The sequence below is a fragment of the Diadema antillarum genome, unplaced genomic scaffold (genome assembly GCF_040938485.1).
Source record: "Diadema antillarum isolate AM-2024a unplaced genomic scaffold, OU_Dant_1.0 seq00001882_RagTag, whole genome shotgun sequence".
Classification (NCBI taxonomy): Eukaryota; Metazoa; Echinodermata; class Echinoidea; order Diadematoida; family Diadematidae; genus Diadema; species Diadema antillarum.
In genome coordinates this window covers 289,141-311,271 of record NW_027272550.1, presented here as the reverse complement: position 1 = coordinate 311,271, position 22,131 = coordinate 289,141, and the positions used below count along the sequence as shown (strand labels likewise).

The 22,131-nt window shown below is 40.4% G+C and overlaps 1 protein-coding gene across 1 annotated transcript; it reads left to right on the top strand.

Annotated features, from left to right (window-relative positions):
- The first annotated feature begins 487 nt into the window (after window positions 1–487).
- Window positions 488–21,303, top strand: LOC139712968 (nucleolar protein 11-like). Its single transcript, XM_071624749.1, has 16 exons — window positions 488–616; window positions 4,626–4,739; window positions 5,129–5,431; window positions 6,669–6,843; window positions 7,749–7,864; window positions 9,117–9,195; window positions 10,546–10,680; window positions 12,247–12,293; window positions 12,799–12,891; window positions 14,507–14,694; window positions 15,811–15,936; window positions 17,728–17,841; window positions 18,438–18,516; window positions 18,890–18,973; window positions 19,387–19,494; window positions 21,175–21,303. The coding sequence occupies exons 1-16, from the start codon at window positions 488–490 to the stop codon at window positions 21,301–21,303; spliced, it is 2,019 nt and encodes a 672-aa protein (XP_071480850.1).
- Window positions 21,304–22,131: the final 828 nt, after the last annotated feature.

Sequence of the window (22,131 nt, the reverse complement as noted above, 5' to 3'; positions counted from 1 at the left end):
ACCCTAACCCAACGTTTTTCCCATAGGTTTAACACGCGCCATGCCCCAATCTGTGCCGTCTTAAAAAAAAGTGTTTTTTTTTTTTTTTTTAGACGGCACAGATTGGGGAAACTAAAAATCTATCGGGGACCCTATCCCTAAACCTAACCCTAATCCTAATCCTAACCCTAACCATCAAACCCTAACCCTAACCCTAACCCTAACCCTAACCCTAACCCCAACCCTAACCCTAACCCTAACCCTAACCATTACCATAACCAAAAACTCTAACCCAACGTTTTTCCCATAGGTTTAACACGCGCCATGCCCCAATCTGTGCCGTCTTAAAAAAAAACGCTCCCTTCCCTGGCCCTGGCCGCGGCCTTTGCCTCGTCTCACACACAAACACGTGTTTTTACGTATATTTTTCTCGTGCTAAGTGCTAAGCAAAGTGTGGTGCTAGCCAAGGCAGTGTGGTGAATGATCGTGCGTGGACTTCACGAGTATCATGGTACGAATAGAAGATGGAATTTCACTCCTTTCCGTCAACGATGGAACGGAAATACACAATGTTGATGAATTTGGACAGAACCAGAAGTTTGTTTCAACGTCATCCAGAACAGTTGCTGTTTTCAAGGTAGGGAATTGAACGATGGAAGTTCCTCAGTCCCACGTATACATTTTTAGCGCACGTATTTAAGGCCATGTTTGTCATTTCAGCTAACAGCTAGATCTAGACTAGCTAGGCTACGGTCTATGAAATAACAATCAACAATTCAAAACCACATTAGTTAAATTTAAACATTTAAAAGAAAAGAGTTAGATTGTATTTTCGCGTCAAAACAAACGTTTTTGGTTTGGCATGCCCTTTGAATGCTCAACTAAACAACACAAAAATAGAAAAAGAAAAGAAAAGTAAATTTAGATTAGAAATAGAATAGATATGTTTAACTAGATTTACCCTAATTTACAGATCTATCTAGCTTAACGCCGTATAACGGTTAGACTATAGAATTGTTTCAGGTAAATTACATGTAAAATTTAAATTCATAATGTTAGGGGCCTAGTCTAAAGTTTTATAGTAGAAACTTAATATGTGCCAAGACTTCTGCAAGAAGAGGCTAGAATTCGGATAGACAAGAACATGAAGAAAATTCATCTAATAATATTATTAATAGTATAACATAATGTAAATTACGTGACGCAAATTTCTTTGCACAAAGTCAAATGCCACATTGCCAGATGTGTAAATTTTATGGTAACGATGCATTTTTCTAGACCTAATAAATATGCACCCTTGAACCTTGAACCTTGAAGTAGTAATCCCTTTCAGCAGTTCCTTGAAACTATCCCGGGACGGTAGAAGTGTCGTGCGTCAGTGAGAGGTGACATGGTGAACAGGATGATTTTAAATGTCACTAATGTACAATAAAAGTGACGGTGCATAGTGCTAGTAAAAAAACATGCATCTTTTCTTAGAGCATATGTGACCCAACAGGAGGCTGCATCACTCGGATGACTGGAAGAGCAGCCTCTCTGAATGTTAATGGGTTGGTAATTGTGACCACAGGTCCTGGCAGATGGTTCCAGGTTCTAACAGCTCGGGGAAAAAAGGAAAATTTAAACACATCTATGGTCGCAATTGGGATTATGTACTTGAGCTTATGGTCATGCCTTCCTATGTAGGTAGCTGGGAAAATCATATGTGGTAAGCGTAGATGTAGAAGTTGACAGTAGTGTATCTTATGAAAGAGGGTGCACTGTGCAAGGAGGCGTCGTGTGTGGAGACTATCCCAACCAAGAGCGGAGACCAGCGTTGAGGAAGATGTTGAATACCTGTAGTCTCCATGTACAAACCGAGCAGCAGTTTTCTGCACCTGCTCAAGAGAGTTTACCATTGTAGCTGTGTGTGGGTTCCAGGCCTCTGATGCATAGTTGGGGCCGGACAAGTGCGGCATAGGCTCTGGCCTTTACTTCCTTGGTGCGTGGTGATAATGTTCTGCGGAGAAGCCCTAATGTCTTGCTTGGTCTGTGTCTGATGTTCTGGCAATGTTTGTTCCAGCTCAAGTCATGAGTGATTGTCACTCCCAGGTACTTGTATTCCTGTGCCTTAGGTATATGGACATTGTGGAGATGATACTGGAAAACGGAGGGATTACGTTTCCGGGTGATAGATAGGACGGCACATTTCTTCACATTGAAGCTCATAAGCCAAGTTGAAGACCAGGTGGATAATTGCAGGAGGTCTTGTTGTAGTATGTGATGGTCTGAGATTGCATTTATTTCTCTGTAAATGACACAGTCATCAGCAAAGAGGCGGATATTAGACTGGATATTATCTTGTATGTCATTTATGAAGAGGAGAAAAAGAGTTGGTCCTAGTACTGAGCCTTGGGGCACTCCAGACGTGACATTCTTCCATGTGGACTTGGAACCATCAACAACCACAGCTTGCTGTCTGTTGGTGAGAAATGACATAATCCAGTTTAGTGTGTCCCCTGTTATGCCATAATAGCGAAGCTTGGTACACAGACGTTGATGGGGCACCCGATCGAAGGCCTTCTGGAAATCCAAGAAAACAGCATCAACCTGGCTACGCTTCTGGATGGTGGAGGACCAGTCATGTAGTGTAGATGTGAGCTGAGTGGTGGTGGAGAGTCCTCGGCGGAAGCCATGCTGTGCATCTGAGAGGATGTTACAGGATGCAAGATGCTTTGAAACTTGGCTAAGGACAATATGTTCCATTACCTTGCAACAAATGCAGGTTAGTGAAATAGGCCGGTAGTTTGAGGTCTCGCTCTTGTCACCAGACTTGTTGTACAGGAGCTACGAGGGCCTGTCTCCATTGTGATGGAACTAGTACCATCATTGTAGCTCTGTTGGTATAGGAATGACAGAGCTGGGGCTATCTCATGTGCAATAAGCTGCAGGAGTCTGGGTGGGATCTCGTCTGGCCCGCTGGCCTTGGAGGGGTTTAATTGCTTTAGTTGCTTCTCCACTCCAGTCCTGTGAAAGTGCAGGTGACCTATCGATGTATAATCAGAGTGGCCTTTAGATGGGTTCTGTTCAGTATTTTCACTTGAAAAACATCTCATGAAAATAGTCGTTCAAAAGCCTCTGCTTTTTCAGTAGCTGTGGCACACAACTTGATGTAGTACGAAGAGATGGTATTCCGATGTGCTCAGATCTGCAGCTTTTGACGTATGACCAAAAAGCTTTGGGGTTGTCTGCCAGACTTGGTCCCGATTATGTCATTTACATAGTCACGGTGGGCCTTGTGCACAGTTTTTGCCACTTGATTTCTAAACTCTCGGAACTTCCCCATGTGGCTGTACTATTCTGACGAAGGGCACTCTTGAAGAGGCGGTCCCTCTTTCTCATCTGCCGTTTAATTGCTGGGGTGATCCATGGTACGATGTCGCTTACCTTTGGTCATCTTTGATGGTACGAGTTCCGTTAGACATCTCGTCAGGAAGTTTGCGATGATTGTCCAGTTTGTTTCCACATCTCTGTTTCCACACCCATGTACAATAATCCTATTGATAGGCCCTGCATATAGATTATATTCTAGCGTAGTAGTCACATACCAACATAGACAGAAAGATCCGTCTGTCCGAGAACTCTTTTATAATTATATTTTGCCATTAACGCTGTCCTCCGTAGACAGACGGAAGGTACCAGTACCATTGCTGTGTGGATATTCTTAACCACTGTCTCTATGGAAAATTGGGTGAGGTACCTCACCCTTCTCGATTGCGTCTAATTCACGGCCCTAGGTTGGCAAATTTAAGCTTGTATAGTGAAATCAACTATTCAAGTAATACACTACACTCACCAGATTAATGAATAATCCAACATATTCGGTAGAATATTTCAACGTAAAACACACATCAACCAGCCCGTCGCGTCGTCACGTTCAAACTGCAGAAACTTACAGTATGAATCTATTAGCCAATCACATGCGAGGTAGTTTCTATGTGTTTTTTTTTACTGAAACACGTACCTCGCATGTGATTGGTTTACAGAGTTCAAAATGGCGACTTAATACGGCTAGCGAACGTCGATGTTGGCGATATGGATAAAATTTCTGCATTATAACCGAGTTACTGTGAGTATTTTGATTGCACAATGTGAGAAATTGAACTCCAAATATTGCTGCATAATGTGTCATGCCATGTCAAACTTGTTTGAATGTAAAAAAGCTAGACTCTGAAAATTTCGGTTTATCGTAACGTTTTGATCTGTTCGCGATGCTCCACACAGGAGCTGGGATCATTGACTTTGGTCTGTATATGGAGGGGATCCATGAAGCCAGACGCAGTCTACTGCGGAACATTCCCAGACAGACAGATACAGACTGATCTTTCGGTCAAATACCAACACAGTCTTGTAGATTGTATGTAGACATTTTTTTTTTTTTTCACACCATAACACATTATATTTCACTCTTTATTTTTTTTTTAGATTTTACACTGATTTTTTTTCCTTAGTAGTAAATTTTATCTGTTTACCATGCTTATAAAATTAAAAAAAAAAATAGCACCAAATCAGTAGCTTGGTAATTTATGTATCAGTCACACTATGCCATTAATTCATTAACAATTTATCTGTGTAATTTTATCCCATGTTTGCATGATGCAATGGAGGTTCCAGATTCCAAGCCACTTCACAGCTGGTTAACCAAGCTTAGCTCACCTTTCACCTGTGCTGCTGTTTGCTGTGGGGAAAGTGATGAAATTTTGGCAGTTGTCAAACACAAGGTAATGAGACGCATTTCCTAATCGCTGCACTAACTAAGAGGAAGGAATACTGTAGCTACCATTAAAAAAAAACAGCAACAAAGGCAGGAGCTGCATGGTGGCTCTCCCAATCTTATGTGGAATAAGTACTACACTGTCCATGTACAATTACGTTACATAGTCTCAATTACTTTTTTTTTTCAATTGCATTTGACAATTGTGTCCTTTTCCTATGGTATTGTGATCATAAAGACTGGGATATATCATGGAGGTGGGAAGAAATTCCGCCTACTTGGTTATATTGTGTCCTTACCTGACTTATTTCAGTGACATTCTACATTTGTATTTCTCTCCCTTTCTTTAAAACACATCAACAGCAGTGACATTTCTGATCTATTTTAAATCAACAGCAAATTTACCGATGGTCAGTAGAGTGTGCAGACCCACTCAAACAGAAGCCCCTGGTGACACTGAAGTCTCTCATTTCACGCATCTTTCGAGCCCATGACAACCAGATACTTGTCCTGATGATGAATGGCGCCCTCAGGTGGCTGGACCATGCCACAAGGTCACCGGGAACGGTGCGAGAAGGCTGCCTGGAGGATGGGGAAGAAATCCGAGATGCCTGGTTGTGGCAGCAAGGAGCTAAGGAGGAGGTTGGAACAAAGGAGCATCGACCCTGCTACGTCATCTGCCTCATTCAGGAGCAGACGGTAAGATCCACTTTAAAGGTGCATGGTCCCCGTGTTTTAGTCAAATGCGTATGCGGGCGCACGGCGCAAGTTTCCTACAGAGACCTATGCTATCGACTTCTCTCGGGCGCTTACGCTTTGGCCCAGTTTCCCGAGTCCGAAGAAGTCAGATCCACTGTGTCAGTGGTCCGATCACAGTTCGGCTCATGATTCGGCTCAGGGGGATGACAGCTTTAGCAAATTTCTTTTGTGATGTCATAATAAGAAGCACATATGCACGCACCCTGGCATTACTACAGACTGTGTGATGCGTAGAGAAGACAACAAAGGCAACCTTACTTAGCAGCACCTACGCGCTTTACTCTTGATGACAACTCAATTTCGGCAATCTTCGTATCAATGCTAACGGTGATCGGCAGTAGCATCAACAGCGCCATCTACACTACCGGGACTATGCCCCTTTAATGTGGTATACAAAATTCAAAATTCTTGTCAGTAACTGTTACTATACACCTTTGTATGACCATTATTTATTTTGATTGAAGGAGGCATCATGCCATTTACTTTGAAAGTGTTTCACAACTAATTGAGGATTGAAACAGTCATCTCACAGTCAAGGTAATTATCACATGTAGAGCATTAATTTACTGCTGGTCATGATATAAACTTTCAACTTCCTTTCAAGTTTCAGTGGACACATCCACATCAAAAATTCTTTAATCCATTATCCTACATGCATTGAATTGAGGCCTTCAATAAAGAGTCAGACATATTAAAATGCAATGACTTTAACCAACATCCAAAAACACAAAGGCAGCTGACTTCTGCTTAAAGCTCAGCAGATTAAATGTGTAACAGTACTAGGTTTACCAAGCAAGATTTTAGCAGACATGTCTTTGGTTTGTTAGAGAAAAAAGACAGAAAGATGTGTTGAGTGTGACAATCGTGACACTGTATTGTGTCAGTAATGAATTGTTCTTTGCTGATTTGTGACCTCAAATAAGAGCTTGTAGAGTATATATATTGGCTGTTTCAATTATGATTGTAAAAGAAGGTGGCCTGTGAAGTTATGTGTGGTAGGTGTGCTTGAAGTCCAGTAATTAATGAAAAAAAATGGAAGGATCACTCTTCCTTCATTTAGTGAAATTTGTGAAGTAGAAGTACAGTGCAAGGATAAAACTAATTTTATGTAATTTTAGATTGCAAGTGAAGACCAAAGGATTTGCAAATTGCAGTTCTTTCTTCTTTTCTTTTTCAGAAAATGAAGTATAGCTTGCTGGTTCACAATGTTGGCAAAATTGGCACGGAGGAAGGAGAGAGCAAAGATGCCGTCAGGATACACCTAGAACCACCAGTTTCTGGAGAGGATGAGACTCCTGCTATTCTCTCAGCATCCTGTCTCACAGATTCCAGTGCCATCCTCTACACATTATGTGAGCTTAGTCAGCCTTCCTCAAGTTTACACTGTATCTGCAAACTGTCAGTTACGTTGGTTTATAAGCTTTATAATATCATTCCCCTTCCTCTGCAGTAAAGTGACTTGTAATTACTAAGAGAGGAAAAGACATTGTACTACATTTTGAGTAAAAACTGTGAGGGGAATTCATCTGTGCGCATGCGTTGCCTTTTGCATTATACCTTGATAGTCAAGGGAGATTAAAACAAAGATAATGTGGAATGTCTGCAAAAATCTAGAACAGCAGCACAAGGATACTTGTTGTCAGGCTGTCTTGGGTTTGTTTTGTGTGTGTATGTGGTTATCTTGTTTGAACCAAAAATATTGCAAATTTGACATTACAGTTTGGTGTTATTATGCTTTCCCCCTGTCCCTTGCTGAGTGTTTATATTTATGTATTTATTTATTTTTAGAGTTGAGTCAAAAAGATGCATTATGTAATACATGCAGTTCCAGAAACAGCAGAATTGTGGTGCTGTGTTTATTATGGTACAATGTATTACTATCATTGCTTTTGTCTCGTAAGGTAAAGTAAATTCTCATGCACTTTAGCATTTTAGTAAAACATACTTGATTGTTTTCATTTGAAGAATATTTAAAAGCCTCTTCATTGCTAAATTCTGAACTTATTCTTGAATTGGTGACAAATTTTAAGGTGATTAAAGCATCCATTCCTTTCCATTTTTTAAACCAATTTACTGAATTTGATTTATTCCATCTTATCTTCCTCAAATGAAAGATCTGCAGTGGAAATCAGCTGTGTCAAATTAATGATGACAAGATGATACCTTCTGCAGCATAATTCCCGAGAAGTTGATGGGTGAAAACTCAGTAAATCAGATTATAATGAAACTTTAACAATCTTCTAATTGTCCTTTGCAGGGGAAGGAGGACATGTGTGCTGCACTCACATACCAAAGTCAAAGCTCGAAGGAAAACAGGAGCCTCAGACATTGGTGTGTCATCTTAAATTCACTGTTTCAGGCAGTGAGCAGGAGGTAGGCTGAGTACCAGATACAAGTGTATGTGACCCGCTGCAACACAAAAGGATCCGAAAGTTGGGGGAGGACAATTTTCTGAAAATGACATGCTAGTATTCCATTACTGTTTCTGCTTTAATGTCAGATATAACATGACTTATAAAAGTACTCGTTTGCAGAGATATCAATGATTTTATTAGCGCATGTCTAGTGGTTTAGGAAATCAGCGTTTCAAGAAAGCCACCTTCAAGGTTTTCCTTCCGACGCTATCAGGATCATGGGAAAGCTAGACAGTTTTCACCGTTTGACAGTAGAAGGTATGCTCCTAGCAACCTCTGCGATGTTCATTCAAGCTTAGCCCCAGCGGCCTACACACGACCAATCAGTAGCCAGAATGCAACGCACTGACCAATAAGATCATTCCTTCGCTGCTAGGGGCGGAGTCTAGCTGCAGCGCAAAATCCAAATCTTCGGACACGTTTCTGTTCCATAGAGAATCAGAAAATCATGGCCCAGAAAAACACATTTTTCTTGCCTTTCCTTTGATCATTTAGCTTCGAAAGTTTGGCAGATGATAGAGGATACATTAGATTACAAAATTTTGTCTAAAACAGAAATTCGAACGTTCTGACGGATTTTGATGATCTCACTTCAAACTCAATTTTCTCGGCTCAGCCGTCGGTGACTTTAGGATCTTTTCGTTGTAGCGGGTCACATACAGTATGTTTGCGTGTGTTTGTGTGTTGTTTTGTTGTTTCGATATTTGTTTTGTTTAGAAGTTATCGAAAGCAGTCAGGTATTTTTTTCTTATGTCTGAATCTGTGTGTCAGCATGTTTCTGGTTTCTTGGAATAAGTCATCATTTCTGTCTTTGTTTCCTTCATTGTTTTTAGAGTAATAATTTCTAGAGGTTGACCCCTGTTTTTTTAACTCGGATGCCAGGAGAATGAATATATTTCAAGAATAGGTAAAACAGATCCTTGCAATCACGATCAAACAAGTATGCATAGTAGGAAATACATAAAGAATGTTGAACCTAGTTCAAATTCTTAAAGTGGTACTGTCATTGATCCTTTGTTGTCCTGCAATAAGTGATGCTTACTATCACCGGTACTACCCTTAATGTGTCTGGAAAGTATAGTATGACATGATTACCATTGGCGTTAAGAATATTTCATGTTATTTCTTTCTATATGCCTGTCTTTGAAACCATGCCTTTGTTTCATTAGTTCATATGATCATGTGTATTTTTAATGCTCCATTTCATATAGATGAGGATAGCAGCTATCAATGACAGACTTGTTGCAATAGCAGGTTCCCAGAGACTGCCCTCTAGTGGTGAACACAAAGGTATGCAATTTTTCACCTATGCACTGACTTTATTTCTATAATTTATACCTCTTGTATGCCATTCATTCTTTACATGTGACATGAATTGTGTGCAAGGTTTTGTAGTTCTTTCCATCAGAGGTGGTAATTATATCATACAATTTCTGCTGTTTGTATGTTTCAGGAAATTTTACATGGTTCAGGTACATCATACAACAGCTCTAAATAGCATATTGATTTGTCATCAGCATAGTAGACATTTTATAGCGTTTGAAAACTGACTTAAAAACCCTGAATGAATTACAGTTATACCTCGACGGCAGAAGGTGATGTGAAAATTGAATCACAAAGCCTCATCAACTATTACAAAAGTTTGATGATGTATCTTTCACTTTGCTCTGTTGTGGCTCATGCAGGAAACAAATTGCATTTCAATCAGTATTATAGCAACTTTGGCCTGTTGTCTGTCTTAACAGTTCACTACAGAAGTGATAACACCATTTGTGACCCTGCACCTCAAAACAAACAAAAAGTCGCCAGACATGAATTTTTAGTTAAGACCATATTCTGAAAGCACAGACTTCAAGTTTTAAAATGATGTATAACTCAGATCAAATGGACTCTCCTAACCTATCTAGATATTGGAAAGAAAGCACAAACTCAGGAAAAGTGTGAACTGAGAAAAGAGGCTCTGAAGTACAGTGTCTATTCAAGCGCTTAATCTTTACCAAACCGTGCTGGCTGTGCGATGAATGGGACAAAAAACAGGAAGTGAACCACCAGAGTAACAACAATGAAGGGATTATTAGATTAAACTGAAATTAAGCGTGCCTCATTAACACATTCTGTTCATTCTGTCCAAAAGTTATAAGAGTTGAAAGTGAAGAGTGTGGACAAGGTTTTTCAGAAATGATAAAGGGATTCTAAAGACACACCTAATCACACTATTTTACCAAAAATGTTCGAGATAAACTGCTTAAAAAAACACACTTTCCTGCCCATTTCATGATGCCAAATTTTAGCATAATGTAAAAGAAGACCCGCTCTTTCAGAAAATATGAAAAAATCAAGTTCGGCTAGGTTGACCCATTTCACTTATTTTCAGTCCTCACGCAAAATCAGTGTGTGCGACTTTATGTTCGTTTTGAGGTGCACGGTCACATTTGATGATGCAAATATCAACTCATTCTTTTTTTTTCATTTTTCTTCTGCCACAGAACATGACATAATGTATTGGTGAAATGTAGTCTGTATCAAACTATCATTTAATTGATGAGCTCGAGCTCTCTCTCACCCACGTGCTTATGAATTCTGTAGACTTTCAGCCAACCTCTCATCTAATCTACATCTATCTAAATTTTCTATATATAGCAACCCTGTCCGTATGGGACACAACCTACGGCACTTTGCAGGCCCAGCGTTCGCTTGTTGGTGAAGAAGAGGAAGGTCTTCCCTCATTTCTGAAAGTTATCGCCGGCCCACATTTTCCTCGCAACAAAATCAATCGTGAGCCTGCACAGGTACATTATGCTTGATGAATTTTTAATAATCTGTCTAATTTGGTGACCTAGGAACCTAGGACCTTGTTACTATTACTAATATTTCCAATTTTTCAGATGCTCTAATGGTCATACTTTCAACCTCAGTCTCATGCACATTCTTAACCTAGCAGCAGATTTTGTTTCTCTTTTTTTTTCTTTGTTTTTGCTTATGTACATGTCCATTCTATATTTTTTTTTTGCTTTTATGCTTTTTACATTTTAATTTGCTGTTGGGGACCTGTCTGGAAACTATTCTGATGTAGGTTGCAGGAGTAGAATTATCTTCTCACTTAATTTGGAAAAAAAAATGCTTGGTGTAATAGGCCTGTTTGTGGGTTTACTTCTTTGTTCTACATTTCTTCATCTTCCATATCTTGAAAGTGACTCAAGGTATTACCATGAAACTTAGTACATATCTATACAGATGCATGTTCTACCAGACAGTGATTCTCTGGGGAATTTTAGGGTCATAGAGTCAAAGGTCCAGGGTCAAAGGCCAAGTTAAAATGCAAAAATTTTACTATTTGATACAGTATTCATCGCATAATCGGGCATCTGATAATCGGGAACCTCGCTTAAATGACATACGCTTCCCAGAAACATTTCCAATGCATGTTATTTTCACTGGATAATCGGGCGGGGACCTCTGATAAACGGGACAATTTTTCTTCAAGCGATCTTTGATTTTGTTGATATTTTACACAAAAAATCTACCAAAATACCACAACAATATTTCAAAGATTCCCTATCAGTTGTCGTTTACATCGAACTTACAAAGCAAGCTTCGGACTGGTGTGTTTTGACCTCCGTCCATCCAGTGCACGTACATGCATAGCCACGAAAAAGCCGTGTATAAGTATCCATGCCATTGCGAAACACATGCTTTCGCGAACATTCTTCTCCCCTACATAAGCAAAGCCATGTGCTCGCTTGCAATTCCTACTCACATCCAATAAAAAACATGCCTTGCTCACACAGCTCAGGCTGTGTATGTTGTTTAATCTCAGTCATACACTTTGAGGGCAAAGTCCAAATTCCTCGTCTCTGAGTGTTTGAACTTTCAATACACTGTGATCTGTGTGTACATCACAATTTTCCTCAGTTGTGAATGAGCTAGAGGGTCGCGCCGAGGGGTAGTGTGGTTGTGTATTCATGTACATTTACAGTACGTTAGTATGCATGTGTGTGTGTGTGTGTGTGTGTGTGTGTGTGTGCGCACTACATGTACATATCGTATGCCATTAGTGTATGGTGAGTGCTCATGGCGAAATCGGGCACCCCGCTTAAAGGGGCCGTGTTTGCTACTCCCAACCTGCCCCGATTATGTGATGAATACTGTAGTAGAATTACACTTTTTCTCCATACCTTGCAAGTTAGTTTATGCATAGACTAATAAAAAAGATGCATACACAAGCATGATTACATTTCTTTTCTTTTCTTTTTTTCTGGTACAAGGCTACAGATGTGATTCTAGCAGTGTCCCTTTCGTAGCTTAGCTGATGCAGAGATAGGCCTGAACTGGACCTACCAGTCTTAGTCCAGGCAGGAGACTGGGCCTGCCAGGAAGAGACTTCCAAGGTGGTAAAATCTTACACATTTAACCCATTTCATACTGAATTCTGAAACCCCCATAGACTTAGTACAAAGACCACCAGGTTCCAGTACGAAAAGGGGTAAGACATACAGCCAACCTTACCTAAGTCGAATCTATTCGGCCTGAAGAAATGACTTCGACTTAGAGAAAATTCATCTTGAGAGGAATTCAAATTGATAGAATATAAAGAGAAGAGGACTTGAAAAGACCTTCGACTTGAGGTAATTATTCGACATGTGCGAGGTTGAATTAAGCAAGGTTGGCTGTATACCTTTTTTTCTCCCTTATTTCACATACAGTTGTTATCACTTGACATTATCTTTGTGGCTTTTACTTGGTACTGTAAAAGTGGAACATTTTTGTGCAAGTTATCTTTGCTCTTGGCAGGGTGAGATGAATTTCACATGTTTTTTATTCAGTAGTATCAAACTTTTATTAAATATTGTTACATTATAATATAACTACATTTTGTTTTTTTCTGTGACACAGAAACCAAGACGGAAATCTGGTGTGACAAAAGAAACAGCAAAGAGTGGAACTAAACTTACAGCACTGGTGCAGAAAGTCTGTGATCAGACAAAGGTAACAGCTATTCAAGTTAAACCTCTGTGTCAGGGTCTTTGGACAGTGTCTATAGTGCTATGGCATTTTCTGTTCCAAGTACATTGTATATTCAAATAAACTAGTTGTTCATAGTTACACTACGTACAGGATGATTACACAAAATTTTCCTCGGCTGTGATGTTTGCATCCTGCATACTTGTTGAAATTGTTAACTCTTTCTTCACTACTAGCAGCTAAACTACAAGAGATGTCAATGGAATTTTTAAACCAGTGGTCCTAGAAGAGTTACTGTTGCACTACAATCAAATTGTTCATCTGCACTGTTCATTTAAACTGGGATTTCCAGCAGTGTTCCATGTCTGTGAACAATTTTTAGATTTCACACCATTTTACATGACATGATGTAGAAGATGACATTGATGTAATGTGAATAATGGAACCTTGTTCTTGATTCATTATACCATGAAACTTTCAGGTTTTACAGATAGGGCCTATATTGAGTGTGCTTTCACTTGATTGCATTTATATGTCCTATTGTGTGCAGATTCACAGAAGCCTATGTGTGAGTGCAAGCTGATGTCAATTTTCATGTCTATGCCATTGTAATGCATTTAGTCTTCGATGATGCACTGCAGATGCACTTTGCTGTTTGTTCCAGGAGGCCAGTTCAGTTGTTGTTGTTGTTGTCGTCGTTGTCGTTATCGTGGTTGTTGTCGTTGTGGTTGTCGTCATTGTCGTCATCATCGTCGTAGTTGTTTGCAGTTTTTTGCATCTTGTCAAAAAAGGAACCAAAATTAAATCAATTCATCTGGACTTACTGTTTTACTTCCTAGAACGGTTTCACGTCCGATCCTGGACGCTTCATCAGCTCGTCTGATTTGATGGCGGGAAGACGTCATTGCTAATTGGCGCAGACGCACTACCGACGTTATTGTTCGAAGTCAGTCGCCAAGGAATTCTCCAGATGACAGAGCTGTACACCCGGGAGAGGTTGTGTCGCAGTCCCCCACCCTTGTTGAGGGAGGGGTTTTCAGAGTTGAGGTAGACGGCTTCCCGGACCCCCCTCTCAAACCACCGAGGCTCCTTATCTAAGATACGCACATCTTTGTCCTTGAAGTTATGTTTGAAGGTCTTCAGGTGGGAGAAGACGGCCGAATCGTTGCCCAATGTACCTGGTCTTCTATGTTGATATAAGCGCTTATGTAGCGGCTGCTTGGTTTCGCCAATATAATTCTCTTGGCAACCCTCTCCTTGACACTGTATGGCGTAGACCACATTGCTTCTCTTTTCCTTCGGTACCTTATCTTTTGGGTGGACCAGTTTCTGTTTTAGTGTGTACAGCTCTGTCAGTACAGCTCTGTGTACAGCTCTGTCATCCGGAGAATTCCTTGGCGACTGACTTCGAACAATAACGTCGGTAGTGCGTCTGCGCCGATTAGCAACGACTTCTTCCCGCCATCAAATCAGACGAGCTGATGAAGCGTCCAGGATCGGACGTGAAACCGTTCTCGGAAGTAAAACAGTAAGTCCAGATGAATTGATTTAATTTTGGGTCCTTTATTGATCGTTACCTGGATGAATCACAACTTACACCATTTCATCTTGTCCAACCTTTCTCTTCCAAATGTCACAGACCAATACAGCAAAGAAGTTTTCATCAGCTGTCCAGGAACTTTTGAAGTCATTCCAGGATTGCGTACCGGACAGCTCGGCCCTGACCCTGGTGCTCAAGTCAGTCGTAAGAAGAATTGAGGAGAACACTGGGTTCTGGAGTGAGAAAGCACTGCACGACATCATCGCTACTAATGTGCTAGCAGCAAGGTTAGACCATATTCCATCAGTTTACATATTGTGAATGGTCATGAGTGTGATGGTACAAGTTTTCATACAAGGTGAAAGATAGAGGCATGCTATTCAACAAGGCTAAAAGGAGTTGAATAGTGCACCTCATCTTTCACTGAGTTTGAAATCTTGTTCCATTGCACGAATAAAGACCATAAACTATTTGTTTTATACGACTGTTCAGCTTAGACGTCAGCAGATGTAGTCCACACAGATTTTTTACTTTAGCACAGAAATGGCAACCATTTTCCATGAAAGGTGAATAAGTATCTGCACAGTCACTGTTGGCTGTGTATGTACATACACGAAACGGATGGGTTATAGTTTAAAAAATGAGTGACAAAAGTACCCGTTGTAATTGTCGAGTGCGGGCGCAAATGTTTGTTTGTTGTGGCATCAGAGCTGTGCAATAGAACAAAATCTTGGAGTCAATCATGAGTTAAACATGGGAGTCAGTGGAAATTGGTGACGTGGGCCATGCACCATCCATTTTTTGCTCAAACAAAATTGCACAGCTGACAGCCACAGTGTGCAGTGGTACTTATAACCAGAGACTCCAACCCCAAGCACCTTGTGATCTGGAGATTCTCCCGCCTAAAACCTCAAGCAAACGGGAGACTCTAAGTTGATGAGCACGAAGTGCACATCATAAGCATGAAGCGTGAAGTTTCTTGCGGAAGACGGTCCAGGGCGAGGGCCCTGGAAGCTCTAGGGTTCTAGATGTCTATCGTGCTATCCAAGGCTTATTTTTAAACATACGATGGCAATATTAAAGTAAGAAATCCTTTCCAATGGGAGACACAGAGCCAAGGCGGGAGAAATTAAATTTCGAGCGGGAGAATGGGAGATTTTGCAAAAGTGGACTTTCGCCGGGAGATCTCCAGTCGAAAGCAGGAGAGTTGGAGTCTCTGTATAACTGAATGACACATGATGGGTAATCAATCCATAGCTAAATTTTTTAGGTGTTGTATAATGTGCTCTGTCTTTTGTCTTTCTGTCACTTTGTCACTACCTGTCTGTCTGTCCGTCCGTCCATCTGTCCATGCCCCTCTAACTCCTTCTCTGTTGTTTTTGCCTCTGTCATACCAATCCTAGCTCCTGCCCAGAGTTTGTTGGTATGCTGGCCAGACGAGGGGAAGTCTCCCTGCTGCTGGACTGTCTCTCCTTCATGCGAGACTTCCCAGAACTCTCCCTGGTCCAGTGTCTACAGGTCTTCTTGAGGTGAGGTCTCTCAGAGATTTGTCTCTTATTGACTGATTTGGGTTCGTTGAGGGCAGCAGACAATTTGTGGTACAGGATGCAGCCATTAGCTCATTTTGCAGTGTCCCAGCTGACCCCCCTCCTCTCCCCCACCCCCTGGTAACATGTTTATCGCAACACTTGTAACAAAGGTTCGCGCACTAAGCAAGCATTTGCGCACTCAGTATGAGATGCCTATGGGCTAAAGCAACCATGCATCAGTTTTTCATTCCGTGCGTGTGAGAGGGGTGGGGGAGTGGGAGGAGGGGTCGGCTAAGACGCCGCAGTAATGGCTTGCCCATGCCAAAAATACACATAGGGCGTCACAGAATCGGTCAATACCTTAACTCTCTATGTGCCACGTTCGCAGGTCCAACTCAGTCAAGCCGACTTCGCATATTCTGCTCAAACGCACTAATCCCCCTATACATAATCCAATCGATAAATCGCCAAATGCCGCGGTGCAATGAAAGCGTTTCTCACGCTTCCGTTGCTCTCAAATAAAACTTGCATTTCATGTTGTGATTGACTATCAACAGGTGTTCTCTACTGGATTTTAGAGAAGTTTCTAAGTTCCTGTCATTGTTTTGTGTGCAAAAGTCATGCCCTTGCAGTAATGTAACTGCTGGTCATGTGAAAGAAAAACAATCATAGATTTGTCATACAATAATACATCAAAGCAAAGATTGGCATATTCTTTACATCTTTACTCACTATTTGCCCCAGCTCAACAGAAATCTAAAGAAGTTACATAGACTTGAAAAACAGAACGTTTTCTCAAAGCATGAAACTGTTAGTGTCTCAAAATAGTGTGGCACAAAGGGGATTTCCACCATGGCACATGAAGAGTAAAAACCACTGTTTACCATTGGGAACAATGATTAAAAAAATTATTTGAGTTATCACATTTGATGCATATGTGTAGGTCAGCTGTATCACAAAACATCCGAACTACCTTATAGAAATCTGGCAGTAAGACCTAAGATATATTAGGAGATATCACTATTTTTCTCAATAAACCATTAAAACTGTAGATGGATAATTCTAGAAACAAGTTTGATAAAATTATTGTTCACTTTTCGTATACTATACTTTACTCTGATTATACCGATTAAGATTTTCACATTGGTTGTTTCTTTATGTACCTCACATTCAGAACTGTTTCATTGCACTAAAACTGCATTTTTGTTTCATCTGCAAATGGTAGTTAGTGCTCTTTTTAAGATATGCTAAACTGTATGTTTGTGTATGTACATGATCATGTTTATTTCTTCAAGTACTCTTTAGATACTCGTATCTATGTTTTGATGAGAGTTTTGTTGACTTTGTCATAGTGATTTCATTTGTACAAGTAAAATAATAAAACAATTTGAAACTGAAGTGAAAAAAAAAAAGTTTGGGGTATGTCAGTGTTTCACACAGATTCCTGTAACTCTGCCTTTTATTCTATTATGAATTTGGGTGCCAGATAATTATGTTATTTGCCTATCAGTCATTTCCTAAACTTGTATCGGGACTAGTGCAAAAGGGAGAAATCAAAGCATATGGCCTTTAATACAAACAATAGCAACCAACTAGCCATCTTATTAGGCTGTAAATTTTTGGTTTATAAGGTTTGAGTTAAACATTACTCCCCATTACCAAAAAGGTAGTCAGGTTGTCAGGACTTTGTTTTGTTTTGTTTTGTTTACCAAATTTGTGGTATGAATACTTGTGCTCGGAATTTTTTAAAACATATGTTGAAGAAAGGTTGGGATTTTATCATTCTTGCAGTATTGATGAAGACAAACTTTCAGCCATGGACACGTCAACAGAAGATAACAACATGGTAGTCTCAACCAGCAACCCTGATGAGGATGTTATCTCTGTTGCTAGGAGACAACTTGTGTATCCTTTGACTATGAGAGATCCTTATGGAGCAGAAGCTGAGCCAATTATGCTCTACAGCTGACTAGTTAGCCAGGCATGGTGAATAGTTAAATAAAGTGATTGCCAGTAAAGTACAAATAGTGGGAATGGTGATGCACTCATGAAAAGCTTGCTGTATGTACACCAGTCTGCAAGAATGCGGTCCATAAGCAGTGGCGGATCCAGAGGGGGGCGCAACCGGGGCACGCCCCCCCCCCCTTTATTTTTCGTTAAAAACAAAAGAAATAAAAAGAAAAAAATGAAATGAAACCCGGAAGAAATATTAGTCAAGCCCCCCCCCCCCCCCCCCCTTTACAGAATTCCTGGATCCGCCCCTGCATTTAAGAGCATTTTTCAATGTATGAAACATAAATACTGACACACATACAACTGTATACATGTAAGTGCAAATACTATACAATGATGATGTATGTATGTGATATGCATGAAATGTTGAATAGATCTGTCTACAGGGGCCGCCTGTCTACAGCGACAACTCTTTGCATCTCCCTTGGATGTCTGCCCTAGACAGGTGTGAACGTATGTGTTTCCTTGACAACCCTTTCAACCCTCAGAGACGAAGCTCTGTCCAAGCCATTCACAGATAGCTTCATGCTGGATGCCGTCAAACACTTACACTTCAAAGAAGTTGTTGTGAGTATACATGGACCATTTGAGAAGTTTTTGACAATAGCGAGTCTGCACTTTTGTAGGTATGTAAAATTGCTATAATGGTAGAATTATTTGCCCTTGCAGTGTTAGTAGTCAAAAACCTTGCAATGTATCATTTAAAAGCAAATTAAGCTGCTTGTTCCACTTTAATCAAATGTGAACAGTGCTCATTGACCAGGTGATGTGAAGCATACACAAATTGTTGTTGGGGTAGCAGCATGCATGCATCTATAGCAGTCTGCAGGATATGGCTGCCGAAGAATTTGTGAAGATGAGTGAGTGCCGCACTGTTCAGCAGGCAAATTTCCTGATACTGCACTGATCAACACATTCTTGTTACATCTTTTTGTTTCAGCTGCTCCTGAAGTATCTTTATCTGCTACTCACCAACTCCTTCTCAGGGAAGATGGGAGCCCATTCTGAAGTCAGCATGGATAATGTAAGTTTTTCTTAAAATATTAGATATATGTGTCCAGGTGACCGTGTTAAAATGCTCTGTATATCTTAAGATGTAAGTATTTAAAGATAAGAGGGAGTTGACACATCCACAATGGCACATCAACTCAGAAAACATGATGGTAATGATGATAATCAATGATGATAATGATGATGAAGAAGATGATGATGCTGCTGCTGTTGCTGCTGGTAATATTTATGATGAGAACAATGTTAATGATGATGATGTTATTGATGATGATGATAATGATGATGATGATGAAGATGATAATGATAATGATAATAATGATGAAAATAATAATGTTATTATTACAAAAACCTTTAAATCTCAAGTTGTAAAACTGCTGCTCAAATTGGCAATATTTGGTATCTCTCTCTCTCTCTCTCTCTCGTCAGGTTGTGGATTGGATTGGCGTGCTGCTAGATGCCCATTTTGCCCAGCTGGTTCTAGTTCCGGATGTCCGACCCCTAATTGCCAAATTGCAGGAGGCTGTGAAGCAGCAGGTAATCATGTGTATTAGTTATACAACGTGTAGGTGACTCCCGTTGATTATAACGAAGTCCTTGGGACTAGCAGTTGTGTTGTGTTATACCTAAACAGTAGGGCCCTAAAGGATACAAGATATATAGATGATAATTTGGGGACCTGATTTTTTACTTTGTTGAGAGGAGATTTTCATTATAACTGTTTCTTTTAAAATATATTTATGTATCTAACGGAAGTACACTGCATTTGACATTAGAGCAAGTCAGTAAAGAATGCTCTCTGGTTGATGTACATGTATCACTCTGTGAATGAAGCAAAGTGAAAGGTTAAAGCCAATTGGTTCTGTGACATGCACACTCTACTATTGATGGGCAGATCCTTGCTGTGAATCCTAACCGTGCAAGGATTTATGTAGTCAATTCGTGACCCAGATAATGTTCGATAAAGGTACAAGACTCATGACCCAGATAATGTTCGATAAAGGTACAAGACTCATGACCCAGATAATGTTCGATAAAGGTACAAGATTGAAGCAATTCATCTGAACTAATGTTTAAAATTCTGAGGATGGTGTCACGTCCGATCCTGGATGATTCATCAGCCCATCTGATTTGGTTGCGGGAAAACTTTGCCCATTGAGGCAGACGCACTGTTGACATTAATGTTCAGAGTCTGTCGTCACTGTGTACAGTCCATTCTGGAGGAATTCTCAAGATTTCAGAGCTGTTCACCTGGGAGAGCTTGTGTCACAGTCTCCCACCCTTGGTAAGGGTATTTGATGGACAATAGACAGTTTCCTGGAAACCCCCCCCCCCCCCCCCCCCCCCCCCCCCGGGAGGGTTGCCAAGAGGGATTCAATGTGCAACCAAGCAGCCACTACATAAGTGGTTATATCAGTGTTGAAGACCATGGACATTGGGCAACGATTCAGCCGTCTTCTCCCACCTGAAGACAGCTAAACACAACCTCACAGATAGAGATGTGTGCATCTTTAATAGACAAGGACCTTGATGGTTGGGGGGGGGGGGGCATCTGGGAAGCCATCTACGGATCACTGTACGTAAACAACTCTGAGAACCCCCACCTTCAAAAAGGGTAGGGTACTGTAGACTGCTACACAACCTCTCCCAGGTGTACAGCTCTGTAATCTAGGGAATTCCTTGACGACTGACTCCAAACAATTTGTGTCAACAGTGAGGATGACATTGACCGTGCATCTTCATTAATCAGCAAAACATTTTCCTGCCACCAAATTAGACATGCTGATGAAGCATAAATGATTGGACCTAAAACCATTTTGGTATATAGAATAGTAAGTCCAGATGGCAATTAATTTAGTTTTCTATATTCAAGGATTTACCAACTCTGAGAGGATGGATTCACATTTTGATGCTCAAGCAGCATGGAAGTGCTCTTCATCCATTTGCCTTTCAGAAAATGCTGTCACTATCAACGATTGATAGTGCTACATGTCATGGGGAAGTCATTGTGTTTATGTGCTTTGAGGACCAATTTCTTAAGAAACTGCTCTAGAATAACACAATATTGCTCTGTGTGATATCGACTAGTGGTCCAAATGCATCTATAGGGCCTACCGAAAGTATGATTTAGTTTTAGCCTAGATTGTTTTTTCATAATATCAATAATGCTGCTATATTGACAAGAATGTGTTTCCTCTCTCGGTCTGTATTTCTCAGGTTGCCTTCTCATTGGAAGTGAATGCCATTCAGAATCTCTTGCATCACGCCAGCAGCCCCAAATCTCGCGTCAAATCTCAGCCCAAGAATGCATCGCAGTCATACAGCATCGAAATCCTCAAGATATGAAAGGCCAGGCTAAAGGCGTGATGTGACTTACTTTTGGCACACAATAAGCTGTGTATTTATTCCTTTCTGGTCTTGACGTATGCCTCATATCATGTGATGTCATCTGCCTCTGAAGCTTACCTCATGCCATGATCAGTTTGAAATTTGATAACTACAATTTAAAATCAAGCCAACAATCAACACTCTTCCATAATGACCTATGAAATGTTCTTCCAGTTAGAAAATTTCAAAAGGCAGTATTAAACACTGCTTTTCATATTTGTTGTTCATCCTGGTGTTTCAATATTCCAGTGATGACAGAAATATATTTGATGTAGCCCTCCAGCACAAATTGCTCCTGCAACACTTTACAAGGAGAAATGACAGGAAAATGAATGGAAGTATGTTAAGTCTTCAGATATCTCCTAAAAGTTGCAAGAGAGGGTACAGTTCCAGCATTTAAGAAACTGATACCAGAGGTGAGGTGTGTAACATCAGAAAGCATTACTGAGCCTTCGACTCAGGTGAGCTAACAATAAGAAAAAAAAATATGAAAAAGAAAGTAGGGGCTACACGTATTGCACGAGTCAAGTTGGATTTTGTTAGTAAGCGGCTAATTAGAGACTACCAGAATCGATTATAATCGTTGACATCGTTCTCTGTGAAATCAGTGCACTACTTACATCGGAGAATATGTTCGCGACCGCGACCAACGTACTTTTCAACTCCGATTTCTCATTTTTCTTACCTTTTCGGCTTTCTAATTCCATGAAAACTCTTTGATATGGTTCAATTTAGCATCTCCAATAGCTGCACAAAATTTTATTGACAGACGGCGAAGCAAATGGT